Source organism: Dromiciops gliroides, chromosome 2, assembly GCF_019393635.1.
Source record: "Dromiciops gliroides isolate mDroGli1 chromosome 2, mDroGli1.pri, whole genome shotgun sequence".
NCBI lineage: Eukaryota > Metazoa > Chordata > Mammalia > Microbiotheria > Microbiotheriidae > Dromiciops > Dromiciops gliroides.
In genome coordinates, this window is record NC_057862.1 from 272,619,275 (window position 1) to 272,636,332 (window position 17,058).

At 35.7% G+C, this 17,058-nt stretch overlaps 2 protein-coding genes across 2 annotated transcripts in view; one reads left to right on the forward strand and one right to left on the reverse strand.

Annotated features, from left to right (window-relative positions):
* Positions 1-322: 322 nt before the first annotated feature.
* Positions 323-17,058, reverse strand: part of SEC23A (SEC23 homolog A, COPII coat complex component) — a 63,269-nt gene continuing 46,533 nt past the window's right edge. Inside the window, exons 15-20 of the mRNA XM_043983779.1 lie at positions 13,581-13,658; positions 12,435-12,596; positions 11,522-11,608; positions 9,033-9,188; positions 5,261-5,326; positions 323-551 (exon numbers count right to left, since the gene is read on the reverse strand). Of these exons, the coding sequence (XP_043839714.1) occupies positions 462-551; positions 5,261-5,326; positions 9,033-9,188; positions 11,522-11,608; positions 12,435-12,596; positions 13,581-13,658 (639 nt within the window). The 3' untranslated portion in view covers positions 323-461. The remainder of the gene's footprint in view (positions 552-5,260; positions 5,327-9,032; positions 9,189-11,521; positions 11,609-12,434; positions 12,597-13,580; positions 13,659-17,058) is intronic.
* On the forward strand, positions 5,559-6,295 carry LOC122740909 (HAUS augmin-like complex subunit 1). The gene has a single exon (XM_043983783.1). The coding sequence runs from the start codon at positions 5,653-5,655 to the stop codon at positions 6,217-6,219; it is 567 nt and encodes a 188-aa protein (XP_043839718.1). The 5' UTR covers positions 5,559-5,652; the 3' UTR covers positions 6,220-6,295.

The following is a 17,058-nucleotide window of genomic DNA, read 5'->3' on the forward strand; positions in this document are numbered from 1 at the left end:
ACTGCAAATACATATTCAATGAATTGACAGAAAAGTTCAAGGTCTTAATTTGTTTTTGTTCGACTTTTGTGAAAAATTAAGAAACACAAAAGTTTTCATGAGGTCATCAGTAACTCAGTTACACTTTGGATTTGTCTGCCATGTCCCATAGGTCATGGCTCTACAATTCAAGGCAAAATTATATTTTCAACCTTAAAAAAATCAAGTTACAAAGATTTTAAATCCCTAAAATAGGTATAACACTGTGACAAGCAAAATAAATTTGTTCTTATTGCTCTAATTAAACTCCAACATAATATATAAAAGTGAACTTTCCCCCCATGAACTGTCTCATAAATCACAATGATTCAATTTAAGGACACAAAAGTTCTCTGCTGGTTCAAAGAAATGAACTGAAAAGGGGAAAGAATAACATTGAACTATCACTTCACTTTTTACGTCTTCAAATATGTTCATCAGCTTCAAGCAGCACTTGATACAGCAAGTTTCTTTAGATGATCCATAAAGACTTGTAAACTAACATCATCTGTGAGAATGGGTGCTCCCGACTCCTACCAAAAAAAAAAAGAAAAAATGCAATCACTATGGTTCCAGAAAAAGGTGGTATTCAAGTGACATCTTTTTAAGCACCACCTTTTCCACATCCATCCCAATCATTAAAGAAATGGAAAAACCTAATTCATAATATATTTTTTTAAATCCTTCTCAGAGAATACCCACATAATTATTTAAAACAGAAACCCAAATTCTCCCAACACTAAATCCTTTTTTGTGGACTTATTGAAAATTCACAGTTGCTTTAAAAAGCAACTGTGAATTCAATACACAATTTTTTAAAATTTTGAACTGTTTTTTCATAAAAGCTGTGCAGCAAATAGTTTTCAGATGTCTTTGTTGAATGAACTCCAGCAGGACATAAGCTCCTAAGAGGTGAGGTCTACTTTCTTTTTGTCTGTGACTACCAGGAGTGTCAACCACACAGTAAGCATTTTAAAAATGCCTGCTGACTCTAGTTGAATTAGTTTCCTTCTTATAAACATCTTGAATTATTGCTATTATCATCACTGTTAAGTGGTCAATGCACAAAGTTTGTATTTATTGTTACAATAAAATCTTATTTACATGAGTTTTAAAAATACAATTTTTTAAAATGAAATCAATTTCTAATCAGTAATGTGTTTTTTCTATAAATACTACTTATGGGATCATTAACGTGGCTGAAAGTCACTGAACCCTGAAAACTAAAAATGAGAATCACTCAAAGGGTTAATCATATAGAGGGTGTAAGCAGGCTGCAAGACAATATAAACAAGCAATTACGGAGTAAAATACAGCATCAAAGAAACATTTGAATGAGAAGGAAGGTGAGCTGGTCATGTGTCAAAAGGAAGGGTTAAGCAATGGTGTTTGCCAAATCAGGAGAAGTCATACTGGGTGCACACCCTGTGAGAAACTTATGGGAGGATTTAGGCAAGATTTTCACAGGGGGCAGCCAGGTGGCACAGTGGATAAAGCACCAGCCCTGGATTCAGGAGGACCCGAATTCAAATTCAGCCTCAGACACTTGACAGTTATTAGCTGTGTGATCCTGGGCAAGTCACTTAACAATCTCATTGCCCCGCCAAAAAAAAAATATATATTTTCACAGGAAGTGCAGGCATGGATAAGCTATGCATCTGAACCACTGGAGGGAATATCAACATCAAAAAGATTGCAGATCTATTTCAGTACTAAGCTTATGAGATTGAAAACATTTAATGATTTAGAAATTATTAAAGAGGAGAGGACTATTATCATTCTATTCAAAGCAAAGAAGAATCACACATTCCTAGAGACTTTCTCCATCTCCATCCGTGCTACTGGGCTGATAAATGTGGACAGGGCTACTGCAGGAAGGCTGAAAAGAAAAGCCTGACTGCAAGGTTACAAAAATAGAAACTGGTTTTTTTTTAAACAGTCCATAAAAAACCTTTTCATGGGGGGTGGGAGGTAGGGAGTGGAGGGGAGCAGGAAGAATTCCCTTCTTTAAGAAGTCCTCCCTCAGTTACATTTGTCTGTTTCCTGTGTTCTGTGTTAATCTATACTGAACAGCATAAACCAGGGTTCCTTATCATGACATTCTAAAAGCATTAGGAAATACTAGATTTAAGACTGGAAAGAACCTTAGACCATCTCATAACCCCCTCAAAGTAATTATTAAAGGGTAATAGCAAGTTCATGGCTAGAACCTGGAACTGAAATATATCCCTCTTATGGTTCCAGTCTGACACTATGCTGCTATATAAATGAATGAAAATCAGTTGTTATGACCATTTCACTTCAAATATAAGAATCTGAATGGAACTGAAATTTGAAAAAATACATTTTATAATGGTGGTATCAACTTTCCTTATTCTACACAAAATACATAGAAGTCACCCAAATCAACTTAAAATAAAATAACTATATCAAATAGTTAAAAATAATATTTTCTAAAATGTGGGTCGAGAATCACTTGATGGCTTGAAAATGACTAACGGTAGTCCTCATTATCCTTCTTTCTTTTCTCCTTTTACAATTATACACTTTATATATTATGTTTCTATATATGTATATTATACATAATATATATGTGTGTATGTGTATATATATGTGCATGTTTGTATGTATGTGTGTGTATATATACACATATATATATATACACATATATATAATATATACTATTACACATTTTTCTTCCTTTCTCCACAAATATCACTATGTTCCCAGATTTATTCATGCTGCCACCTGGGCAAGGTAAATGCAGGCATTGCTTTTCCCCACTTATTTTAACTATCCCATTTTAAGAATATCCATGCCAATATGAGACTCTTATTTCATAAATAAAAGACCCATTTTTTCTTCTAGTTAAATAAGCTTAAGAATAAAGGTCAGTTTTTAAAAATAAAACACAACACGCCATGTCTTGCCATAGGAAGAGAAGCTAAAGCCATGTCATTGTGACATCCCCAGCACAATACAAACTACCATAGCATCACTGTCATGTAGGTGCCCTCTACAGGCCAACAGTAGATAATCATTAACGTTTTAAATTTTAAAATTACCTAGTGATAATTATTCACATTTAAACAGTGCTTTAAGGTTTGCAAAGTCTGGGCAGCTAGGTGGTGCAATGGATAGAGCACCAGCCCTGGATTCAGGAGCACCTGAGTTCAAGTCCGGCCTCAGACACTTTACACACTTACTAGCTGTGTGACTCTGGGCAAGTCACTTAACCCCAATTGCCTCACCAAAAAAAAAAAAAGCCCTTCAGAAAAATATTCTCTATTAAGAACTCATTATCACAACTCACAACCAAAAAGAATTCTAAACTAAACTAAACTACTAAACTAATCTTTGTTCCAGTTTAAACCCATTCTCTCTCATTCAGCACTTAAGGAAAATGGATGCCTGGTTAATCTTCTTTATGAAATAATGATGGAAGATTACTAAAAGCATTCCTATCAGTGCTCCTTCCTTTTTGACACAACTTTGTAGTTCCCATAGCTGCACTTCAAGACCTTGGATTCTACTTACATACTAGGAACCACAGTCTCTACCTTTTCCTCCCTGCTTCCCTTGAAGCTTGGTGAGTGCATCAATAAGAAACATCTCACAAGTGACTACTATGTGTAAGGCACCATTTTGGTGCATGGAATATAATAAAAATATAAGACTTTGTTTTTACATGTCTTCATAAGGATTGACATTCTCCTCAGAAAAACAAAACATATACATTAAAAAATACATAATATACCAACTGTGACAGTCCAGTAGAGTGGCTACTGACTGGACCAGAGTGACTTCAGTAGACTCAAAGAAAAGAAAGAACTTAAAATAAGCGATACTAATCAATCTCTTTGTCCGATGTCTACCTAGATAACAGTTATCTGATGAGCTATACCTGATAATTATGTACCCTTGCCTCTCATGCCCTTACTGTCTTGTTCTTACTCAAGCCCTAGGCCTAGTTATACTAGTCAGTTATTCTTTAGGTTATATTGATGATACGTCACTCCCCCCTCAATGTATGCTACTCTATATTTGTCTGACTAAAGCTCCATCTATTTATCCTATGTACTTCTCCATTTTATGATTGTGCTAAAAACTAATTCTGTTTTCTAGTTTTTTTCGTATTTCTTCTAATATAGATATTATTCATATCAGGATATTTAAGTAGGGGAAACATGAGGGGAGAGTGTGGGAAGGGGAGAAGAAATGATACACTGTATAAAGATACAAAAATCATTTTCGACATATGCTATTTTTTAGGTAAACTAATGAACTATTGGTGGAGTTGTGAACTGGTCAAATTAATCTGGATAACAAGTTGGAACTATGCTGAAAGGGATATAAAACTGTGCATACCGTTTGATCCAGCAATACCATGACTAGGTCTGTATCCCAAAGAGATTTGGGGGGGGGGGAAAGGGGAAAAGACCTACTTGTAAAAATATTTATAGCAGCTCTTTTTGTGGTGGCAAAGAACTGGAAATCGAAGTGATATCCATCAGCTGAGGAATAGCTGAATAAGTTGTGGTATGTGACTGTGATAGAATGCTACTGTGCTATAAGAAATGACAAGTGGATGCTTTCAGAAAAACCTGGGAAGACGTACATGAACTGATACCCAGTGACAGAACCAGGAGAACACTGTACACATTAAGAGTAATATTGTAAGGATGATCAAATGTGAAAGATTAGCTACTCTGATCAATACAATGATCCAAGACAATTCCAAAAGACCCATGATAAAAAATATAATCCATCCCCAGAGAAAAAACTGATGAATTCTGGGGCAGCTAGGTGGTACAGTAGATAGAGCACTGGCCCTGGATTCAGGAGGACCTGAGTTCAGATCCGGCCTCAGACACTTAACAATTACTAGCTGTGTAACCCTAGGCAAGTCACTTAACCCCAATTGCCTCACCAAAAAAAAAAAAAAAAACCCAGCAACCAAAAATAAAAACTGATGAATTCTGAACACAAATTGAAGCATACTTTTCCCCCCTTTCTTTATGTTTCTTGTTGTTATCAGTTTTTTCTTTGCAAGATGGCTAATATGGAAATGTTTTGTATGACTTCCCATACATAACTGATATTTCTTCCCTTCTCAATGGGTTAGGGAGATGCAGGAGGAGAGAGAGAGAGAATTTGTAACTCAAAATTTTTTTTAATTAATTAAAAAATAAAAAATAATGTGCATGCAGGACTTTTTTAAAAAGATGTTATTTACACTTACCTGTCCCCAAGCATACATATTGTTATGTGTCTGTGAAGGATTGACTTTTGAAAGCAGGAACCGTGCCTTTCAAACAGAGACAAAAAAAAGTTATCAAACAAAAAATTCTTAAGTTTTTACATTAAGAGATGTTAGTGGGGCAGCTAGGTGGTGCAGTGGATAGAGCACCGGCCCTGAAGTCAGGAGTACCTGAGTTCAAATCCGGCCTCAGACACTTAACACTTACTAGCTGTGTGACCCTGGGCAAGTCACTTAACCCCAATTGCCTCACCAAAAAAAAAAAAAAAAAGAGATGTTAGTAACACTGCATAGGATAATTTTTCCTTAAAATTTTTTCTTGTGGGATTATTTTTAATTGTTTTAATGACAATCAGTAATACTTTGAGATTAAGATGTCTTCAATAACCCTTCAGGCGGAGGCTATGGACGGACAAGAGGAGGAGCAGAAAGAGGAGGAGGAAAAGGCTAAGAAGATTGCCTCATGGTTGAAAAAGATTTTTGGTGATCAGCCCATTCCCAAATATGAGATGAATCCACGGACCACAGATATCTTGTATCACCTTTCAGAATGCAACACAGCACGAGACAGGGATGTCTCCTTGGTAGTAGAAGACTTGAAACAGAAGGCAAGAGAATATGAATCAGAAGCCAAGTATATCCAAGATCTTCTCATGGAAAGTGTCAATCTGTCTTTCACCAGTCTCTCTAGTATTGGAAGCAGCCATCTTAATGCTTTAGTTGACAGCGCACTGGTGCTTGAAACAAATGATACCTCCCTAGCTAGTTTTATCCCTGCGGTGAATAGTTTGGCTGCTGATCTTTTTCGCACCAAAGCCAGAAATGAAGAAATGGAGGTTGAATTGAGCAAACTGGGAAAAAATCTAACTGCAAATCTAATACTAGAAAAATGTCTACGAGAAATTCCATGGATGCTGAGCTCACAAAGAAGGTGGACATGATGGAATTGTTACCAGATCAAAGTAAGCGGCGATTTACCTAATAAGTAAAGTGAATGGAAAAAGACTTAAAACTTTTGAGTATATTTTCTGTCTGCCTTCCCATATACCTTATTTGTGTGTTCTTTGAATGAAATGATAGTGTCCTTATTTATAAAAAAAAAAAAGTAATCCCCACATGTATTGCCTTTTTGTATCCAAATACGTATTTCTTTAAACTGAAAATAAACTATTATCTTTGTTAAAAAAAAAAGATGTCTTCAATATTTACAAGCTTTTTCTATTCCTCAAATATTTTCTTCCCCAAATTTTAAACATATAGGGACAAAGAGTATTCCTTTTGTCGAAAAAATATGTTATCCAATTACAAAAGAATCAGTACTAATCTAAAATATTATTAGAAATTTAAAATAATATTAAGAACATGATGGTTTAGTCATCCTAGGTAATGTCATTTTTAAAATATCACCTGATGGGGCAGCTAGGTGGCGCAGTGGATAGAGCACCGGCCCTGGAGTCAGGAGTACCTGGGTTCAAATCCGGCCTCAGACACTTAACACTTACTAGCTGTGTGACCCTGGGCAAGTCACTTAACCCCAATTGCCTCACTTAAAAAAAAAAAAATATCACCTGATGTCTGATTACCTCTTACCTGTTTGGATGAAGACATAATAATGTGTGCTTTACTCACCTGGCTCCCACAAGAGTAAGAAGTCTCAAAAAGGGGGAGTGACAGTCATGTGACTGGACTGAAATGGCTGAATTGCCTTGAGTTTGCCACTTCTTTAAAAAGGCCAACACATGGGGCAGCTAAGTGGTGTACTGGATAGAGCACAGGCCCTGGATTCTGGAGGACCTGAGTTCAAATCTGACCTCAGACACTTGACACTTGATAGCCTTGTGACCCTGGGCAAGTCACTTGACCCTCATTGCCCCACAAAAAACAAAAATAAAATAAAAAGCCAACACCCTACAATAACCATGAGATTTGCCATTCAACTTGAAAATGAGATGTGATTTTTTTTCTTCTTTAATGGATAAATAGCAGCGAGGTGGTACAGTAGATAGAGCACTGGGCTTGGAATCGGGAAGACTCATGGGTTCAAATTTTGCCTCAGACACTAGACAAGTCACCTGACCTTATTTGCCTCAGTTCCTCATCTATAAAATGATCAAGAGGAGAAAATGGCAAACCACTCCACTATCTCTGCCAAGGAAACTCCAAATGGGGTCACAAAGGGTCAGACAAGACTAAAATCACTCAACAACAACATAGCAGACAAAGAAGCACACATGCGCGCACACACAGTCTTATTAACCAAATTATAAATACTGTCACAATTTGTTATGCAGTTGACACAGCACTGGCAGTGAAGTCAGGAAGACCTGAATTGAAATCCAACCTCAGATACTTACTAGCTGTGTGATTCTAGGCCTCTTTTTGAGCCTCAGTTTCATTTTTTGTAAAATGGTGACCAGAACAGCACCTACCTCACAGGGATGTTGTGAAGATCAATTGGGTTAATGTATACAAAGCACTTCGTAAGTCTTAAAGCACTATATACATGTTGAGAATTATTATTATAATTACTGATAATAGCAGTCAAGGGAAAGGACTTAAGAGAACTTAAGAGGATTTGGATTTTTCATCAGCATCCTGATTCAACAGTACTGGGTGGCAGTGTCTGCACCAGGACCCAAGTGCAGACTGAGCAAAGGAAGAGTCAAGGTTACACTGGCAACTTAACAGAAATGCTAGACTCTACAGAAGAGCTTCCTAAATGCCCTACAAAGGGGAGCAAGGACTTACATTAGTTCTTTACCATATATGCTCTCCAAATTCACATCAGCCCACTTTTCACTTGTCCTCCAAAGTTTACTAGATCATCCTCCAGTATAGTGGACAGGGGCTGAAGTATTCTACCTTCCCCTCCTCAATCAGTTCTTTCACAGGAGCAGCAATCTTTCCTCTACTGCCAAACATCCTGCTTTTACACAAGCACCATGGGGCATAACCATGTTCCTCAACCAATCCAAACACTCTTCCTATGCAAACTTACTCTAGTTCATCCAGTGATTTCCAAAGATATTTAAATTAATCAAGGACTTTTTCCTCACTTGACCTGAAGCCTACACATATCATCCCTACCTTCTACCTTCATGATCCAAAACTGAAATTCCTATCGGATCACAAACTCCTATACTTCCAAATCTCCCTCAGTCTCAACCTTCCCAAACCAATACTCTGCCCTCATAGTACTCTCCAGCCATACCCCACCCCATTCTCCCATCCTGGTAGTAGTGAACTTTTCTGCCCCTAGAAGTCCTCACCTAATGGTTAACCAGTTCAGTCCTCTATCCTTGACAACCTTACCTCCTTATGCAATCATCACTCAGGATTTGCCAAACCTTGCAGCCTTGGATCATCCCATCACCTATTTTTTTCTGCTCTTACTGGAGGACTACTAGAGGAAAACTGTGCCAACAGAATGCACTACAAAGTTATGTCATCTAATCTCAACTGATCTCTAATTGCTGCTCAGCAACCCTTTTGTTCCTCCTTCTCTGACTTTCTACTTCCCTCCCCACAGGATGTGTTCCAAACCTCCTCTGGTTTCTTCAAGCCTCCAAAACCTAGCCCCTGTCTCTGCTACACATACAACCTTGCCTGCTGCTTACTTTACTGAGAAAATTTAGGCCACTCATGAAAAACTCCCTATACTGTTCTATACAGGAACAGCCGTATGGTGTGATAATCAGCTAAAAAATAAAGGATCTATCCTATAAACAGGTATGTCTAAAATAAAACTATTTACCTGGCTGCCTCCATGTTCTGTATCAATGTACCGTGGCATCGGAAATCTGGAATGGAGAATTTCTTGGGCATCATCTACTGGGGCTTGTAGGAGATGGCGGAAATTTTCATATTCTGGCATGTCTTGGTAGCCTGATTTGCGCCACTGTGCTATGGTCTAAGTTAAAAAACAGAGGGTGAATTTTCATTTTTCGTTTTTGGTGTATCAAGTATTCTCAAGAGAATGTTCAAGGGAAACAAGCTTAGAAAAGAAAACAGGAAAAATTTAACTACTGCTGAAGAGACCATTTACCTCTATCTAGTGTGAAAATTTTTAAGGTCCAGTTCCAAAAATAGGAGCTCTTAACCTGGGGTCTGTGAACTTGGGTTTGTTTTTGTTTTTTAACATTTTGAAAATTCTATTTCAATATAATTGGTTACCCTTATATTTCTATGCATTTTATTTTATACATTCAAAACCATTATTCTGAGAAAAAAGAAAATAGAAAGTTCTTTAGTTCCTGCTCTAAAAAGCACAAAATAAGCAATTAATGGGACTAGACTTTTCAAACATTCCCCTTTGACTAAAGTGATATTGTGATAGAGTGATATTGTGTGTTCAATGCCTTTTGCAGAAGGGCCATTTTCTTAACTTGGAAAGAATATTCTTTTATGAGCGGTTTCCCAAGTACTTCAAGCCAATAATGCATTATTAGAAAATTTTTATTAAACAATTAGCATTTTGTAGACTATGTAAATTTAAGAAAAACAACGAAAGAAATGTTTGAGTGGCTGATACTACTCGTGAATAATGTCATTTTTACTGTTATCTTGGCAAAGGACTAACTCCTCATGTCCTTGAAGGATTGCTTTGACTCTGACAAAAGATTTAAAATGGTGTTCAAAAGGCCAAATATGGATAAAGTTAAGAATCATCTATATAGCACTAGTAGCAAACACAAATGGAAATGGAGGCCACTAAACCATACATAAGGATCTCTGCAGGCACTTAGAAAACCATATGTCAACATTATCGATGTTTTATTTCATTTTTATTTATTTTGTTAAATATTTCCCAATTACATTTTAATCTGGTTCAGGATGTACTCAGGAGTGTTGTTGGCTGCATGTTTGATACTTTTGATCCATGAGACTTTGAGAAAGATAGAGCTGAGAGTAACTAGATTACTTTTTTTTTTTTTGGTAACTAGATTTCTTAATTGAGATCCTGTTGTCAGAGAACCACCCCAATAGCTACTGTCAATTCTGTATTATCTGTTTTCCCTAAAACATACCATGAACATTTTCCCTATACCAATATATATTCAGGAAATGCAAATTCATTTTAATAATAGTGGAGGGGGCAGTGGGAGAAATCTGTTGGGGCAAAAGTTATTTAACACAAGAAAACAAAAATGGAATTGGTTTTTAATTAGCTACATTACTACTGCCTTGACTGTATTATAATATAGCTTCCTTCCAAGTATTCAAAGTACCGTGCAAACTTAGTGAATCAAGCAGAGATAAATACAACTTGGTGATTTAGGGCATTATCATCAGATATTTTAATTTTATAGATTAATTTCCCTAAATCCAAGTTCACTCAATAAAGTTTTACATCTGGACATTAAAAATAAAGTACAGGGGCAGCTAGGTGGTGCAATGGATAAAGCGCTGGCCCTGGATGCAGGAGGACCAGAGCCTCTGACACTTGACACTTGCTAGCTGTGCGACCTTGGGGACCCTCACTGCCCCACCAAAAAAATACAATAAAATAAAGTACAATAAACTGCATTTTTAACATATTCTTTAAGCATATTGATAAGTTGCTTTAAGAAGAAAAAGCTGAAGCCAAAATTATAAAAAAGCTTTCTTGGCTCAATCTACTACAAAGGTTTTACTTATCAGAGTGCTGTTAGAAGCTGTTATAAAGCAACTATTAAGAGGTAAAAAAATCTTGCTTGATATATTATGTTTCAAAAAGATATCTTTAGCAAGGCCTTTCATATTAGGTGGGATCAGGGCCTGATCATACCACTGAAAACTTCTGAAGAAGCAATTTCCTACCTAAACATTCACCTCTCATAAATAGTGAAAATTCCTAGGGCAGTAAAAATAAGCCATTTAACTACCTTTTGCATAGGGCTATTTGAGAGAATTAAATATGAATACTATCCTTTAAAAAAGACAAAGTGATCTCACAATATCAGCTGGTACAGCTGGTGAGAAATGAGTATTTGGATTTCACATTTACTGCTCCCACATACATACTATACATATGGTCAGACATATGGTTAGAGTAAAAGTGATGTGTCACTTTGTAATTTGAATCTTAAAAAAGTGGTAGGAATTCTTATACCAAATTTTAAATTATTATAAGAAAGTCAAAATTTATCATAAAGGAGATCTAAATCTACAGTTTTATGTAGCAAAGGCCAGAAACTTTTTTTTTTACAAATAAAATATTCTACTGCAAGCAGATGTTGTATTTTAAAACTAATGAAATTTTACCTCCCCATGATAAATCAAAATCTGGAAGAATGTGTCCATCAGAAGAATACGATCTGCAAGGATGCTGCTGCTATCAAGAAGAACAGGCTGAAATGACGGAAAAAAGGGAAGGGAGAGGAAAGAGAAGGAATGAAGAAAACAAATTATTTACCAATATGTGGAGAGATCTTTCCAAGACGGTGTACAAATTTCTTATATGACTTATGACTTATTCTAACTTGGTTTGTATAAATTTCCTGAATTCGTGAAAAATTATTAGAAACTACAAAGAACATACAGTCAATGCAACATTGTCAAAATCATGCAGCATCAATTTAAATGCTCAAATATACTCAGTTATTGCGAGGATCAAATGATGCCATGTATGTGAAAATATTGTATAAAAATAACATCTTAGCTAAATATAAGGCATTCACATAATCAGATCTAGGAGTTAGGATCAATCCAAAACCCTCATTTTTAGAAATGTGAAAACTAAGGCCCAGTAAGGGGAAGTGATCTTTCCAAGGTCACACAGAAATTACTATCTTATCTGGAGATTTTTAAGGTTGGGGGGAAGGGGGGAACGGGACCAAAAGAGAAAAAAAACAAACTTTCCAGGATAAATGGTTGCACATGATTCAATCACATTTTCTCTCAAACTCTCTTATAGTTCAATTATTTTATGATTCTATGATGTTTACTAAAATATGGTTCCTGATTACTAATATTTTATATAGTGTTTTATATGGAATTGTTTTATTTTCTAATAGAATTCAGTTATTCTTTTTTTTTTTTGCTTTTCAAAAAACATCTACTAAAAACAGCAAACAAAAAAATGCAAGGACTGAATTAGAAACTTTCTAGAATTCTTTCCAGTTCCAAATCCTATTACCACAGTATAAATATGAGCATTGTCCTTATTTTTTTTTACCTCTGGAGGTCCACTAAAAGAGTAGGCGTAAAGAATAGGCTGAATCATAATTAATGACTGGGTCAGATCTTGACGCATAAAATGATGACGATAATATGAACTCTCATCAGGACTGTTGTTAAAAACTTGCAAGAAAGGAGATCTTCGTAAATGGAACATAAACTACAAGATAAAACATATTGGATAACTTCAAATAATATGTTGCTCACCTTTTCTCATAATAATATAGCACATTGAGCTCTGACCATAACAGATTATTAAATTTACTATAAACTAATATGAATTAACAAAAAAAAAATTCCCTCCTTCAATTCTAAGACATTCTAAAGCTGATTACCCAGATTGTGGATTATCCATATCCATTGTTTTTCCTCTCTTCTCATAATATTTTCTAGTTTGAGGCCTTTTTTTAAAAAGTACTCATTAATACCTCCACCAAAAGGTAAAAAACGTCAATGAATTCACATCAATTTTTTTCTACTCAAAAGCACAATTTCTCCTAAAGAGTGTGTTATTGCATATTAAATATTATTAAATATTCTCCCAAAGAGTGTATTATTAAATTTTCTGGACTGGGTCTAATTCAGGCCAGGCCAATGTTTCAGGCTAGAGTTTAGAAATCGATACAGCACTGGTGGACCACAAAACACAATCAAAACAACTTTACCACAGTAACAATAAAAATGGTATAATTTCTATGATTAAAAAAATATAATGCAGATAAAATAGCCAATCTACTATCTCACTAATTTGATGCAACTGAATTATGTAGAGAATTTTTATAGTACAAATTGTGTAAATATTCCTTCTACACAGATAACATCTAGATCAGTGGTTCCAAATGTTTTTTCCCCAATTCAAACCCATTTCATCAACCAAAAGAAAAATGCCTTATGAACCCTTCGGGAAGGGGATTGTACACATGCAAAATATACCTATAACAATTAGGCAATTATTTACTGCTTAAAGTGTCATTAAAGATTTTTAAGCACAAATCCCATGGGCTATCATCTCACACCCCCCAAGGAGTTCTTGAACCACTAAATGGGAACCACAGATCCAGATTAATAGAAAAAAAAAACACATGGGAATAATGGAACTGAAATTCTGTACTAATTATAGTAAGTGTGTCTATTACATGCTCACCTGTGGGTAAAGGGAGAAGGTTTCTGAAAATCTGAATGAACTTGGATCATCTTTGTGATATTCTCCAAATTTCTGACACTGGATACAACAAAATCTAAATTAGTGAAGTTATTTCCTGGTATTGCCAAAAAAAATGTTATTGCTGGAGCCATATGTACTGACTCATTTACAAAGAGTTGTGACTCAGAGTAAACATCAAGGTAAAATTAAAATATTACTTACCACTTAATTTAGAACTTTTAACCTTTCTCCCAAAACATTCTATTACTATGTTCCGCTTTGAATAGATAAGAGTCAGAACAATCAATCATGAATACTCACTATAGTTGTAAGTACTACCCATCTGACAAAACTGGAAAGCAATTTGTCAGAAAGTAGGTTTAGATTTTCTTATAACATATATGACAATAAGCTCCAAAGTGACAAACGTCCTAAAAAAAAAAATTGTATCATAAAAAGAAAATGGGACAATGGAATGAGGAACTCTGAACAACTATGGTCAGGAAGAAAATTCTTCACTAATCAAGTTGACAGAAATGATCGTAAAAGATGAAGTAGATAATCCTGGTTACATAAAACAAAAAAAAAAGTCTTTACACAAACAAACTGATGCAGCGAGAATAAGTATTTAGAACACAGGATCATGGGTTTAGGGTCGTATAAGAGTTTAGAGTTCATCTAGTTTACAACTCCATTTTACAGATGTGGAAGCTGAGGCCAAGGGAGTCTAACCAGTGCCCTTCACAAAGTATCAGAGGCTGGATTTGAATAAAATTCTTCTAATTCCAATCCAACTTTTCTAACACCTTCTAGCTCACTCTCTATACCATCCATACCCTTTCCCCACATATCCTCTACTTTAGCCATTCTTCTCACTTCCTCACAACCAGAACCTTGGACTCTACCTATGTAACTATCTTGGGTCCTGATCTTAAACTTGACCCCTCTAAAACTGACTTCATTATCTATCCTCATAAACTCTTCTGCTTCCTAAACTTCCTTATCACTTCTGAGGGCATCACAATCCTCTTAGTCTCTTAGGCTTTACAACCTAAGAGTTATTCTTGACACTTCATCCAATCACTTACTAAGTCCTATCTTTTCTACCTTAACTATTTATGTATGTTTGTATATGTATGTATATATAGGTGTTTATACATACTCACTATGTGTACAGACATATACACACTATATACATATATACATATATATACATATACACACACACACACACACATACACTGTATATGTCCCTTTCCTTTCTGACACAGCCATGTCCCAGGAACAGATCCTCATTGCTTCTCACCTGGACCAGTGCAATTGCCTTCCAACTGGTTTCCCTGCCCCACTGACTGCTCCTGCCCATCCTCCACTCAGCCATCAAAGTGATCTTCCTGATGTAAGTCAGATCGTGTCATTCCCCTACTCAATAAGATCCAATGACTCTATTACCCACAGAATAAAATATAAAATCCTCTGTTTGGCTTTTAAAGTCGTTCACAACTTGGCCCCTCCAACCTTTTCAGTCTTCCTATATTGTACTTACTTCCCGCTTCCCCTTTTACATAATCTACAAGCCTGTGACACTGGCCTTCTTGCTCTCCCATCCCACATGACCCTCCATCTCATGACACTGATCCTTCTCCCTGGCTTTCCCCATGGCTGGAATGCTCCCCCTCATCTCCATCTCCTGGCTTCAAGTCTGAGCTCAAATCTGATCTTCCAGAGGTCTTTCCCAGTCCCCAGTCATCTATTCCCCATCTCTAGTTCCCCACCCATCCATCCCCTAATTTATCCTGTAAATATCTTTGTACATAACTGGTTTTTATGTTCTAACTCCCATTAGAATGTGAGCTTCCTGAAAGCAGGAAATGTTTTTGCCATTTGTTTGTATCCTCTGCACCTTAGTATGATGCCTGGCAGATAACACTTAACAAGTGCATGCTGTTTTCACTTCACCTAACCTAGAAACACAATTTGCTCCTCCCTGTCCAAACCCCCTTTACATGTTGTCTTCCCCATTAGAATGTAAGTTCCTTGAGGGAAGATAATGTCTTGCTGACTTGTATTTGTATCCCCAATGCTTAGCATAGTGCCTGGAACATAGTAAACACTTAATTACTATTCTTTCCATCTTATCTACTTATCTTTTTATCTACTGTCCCATAATCCAGAGAAATCAGTTAACTGGAAAAAAATTCTCTGCAGCAAGTACTTCTGATAAAGATATGTATCCAAGATATATACTGAATAAAATATATGAAAACAACAATCATTGCCCCAAAGATATCTGGTTAAATGACATGAATAGTTTTCTATTTTTTTTTCTTTTTTTATGAATAGTTTTCAAAAGAAATGCAACCAGATGAAAGAAGGCTACAAGTCATTAATAAACAGAAAAATCCATATTAAAACACCTGTGAGTTTTCAACTCACACCCATCAAATTAGCAAGAATGACCAAAAAAAAAAAAGTTTGAAGGGGTATAGAAAAATATGAGGGAAAATGCATTGTTGGTGAAGCTATCAATTAGTCCAACTACCTGGCAAACAGTTTTTAACTTCACTATAATATCTTGTATTCTTTATATTTATATTATATATAACTTTTTGGTTTTGTTTTGTATCTGTCTTACATTTACAGATCTATTCACATACTATTTCTTCCTCTAAAGCTTCTTAAGGGCAGGGACAGTCTCACTTTTATTTGTATCTTTATCATTTCAGCCTGGCACATTGTAGGTAATAAATATTTGTTCATGGATTGACTGATTGATACTAAAACATTATTAAACTTTTTCTTCCCTTTTAATCAATTATCCCACTCCTGGGTATATAGCCCAAACAGACAGAAAGGTCTTGCATGTACAAAAAGTCTATATAAATAAAAATATTTATGTTAGCATTTTTCTAGTAGCAAAGAACTGGCCCTTATATAAAAAAAAAGATCAAAAAACTTTTTAAAAAACTGATCCAAGGGGCAGCTAGGTGGGGTAGTGGATAGAGCACCGGCCCTGGAGTCAGGAGGACCCAAATTCAAATCGGACCTCAGACACTTAACATTTAATGGATGTGTGACCCTGGGCAAGTCACTTAACCCCAATTGCCTCACCAAAAACAAAAACAAAAACAAAAAAACAAAAAAAACCTGATCCAAAACTATGAACTACAAAATCTCAGAGAAATTCTGCTCAAAAAGAAAAAAAACCTCAAATACAGAAGCAAATTAAAAATTTTGCAAAGAATTTTCCCCCTATTTCACTTGGCTGGAAGGTAAACTTTAGTAAACAAAGCCATTTCTAAAGTTTCTGATGAAAAAGAACCCCTAAATGGGTGGTAGACAAAGAAAAAAATTGTGAAAAAGAATAAAAGACCCTAAAGAATTAACTCTCTTCAATAGAATTAGCTGGTATAACAACCAGATTTTAAAAGTATGTTCACTGGCTGGGGATAGATATAACAGCCAACAAATGTGGGAG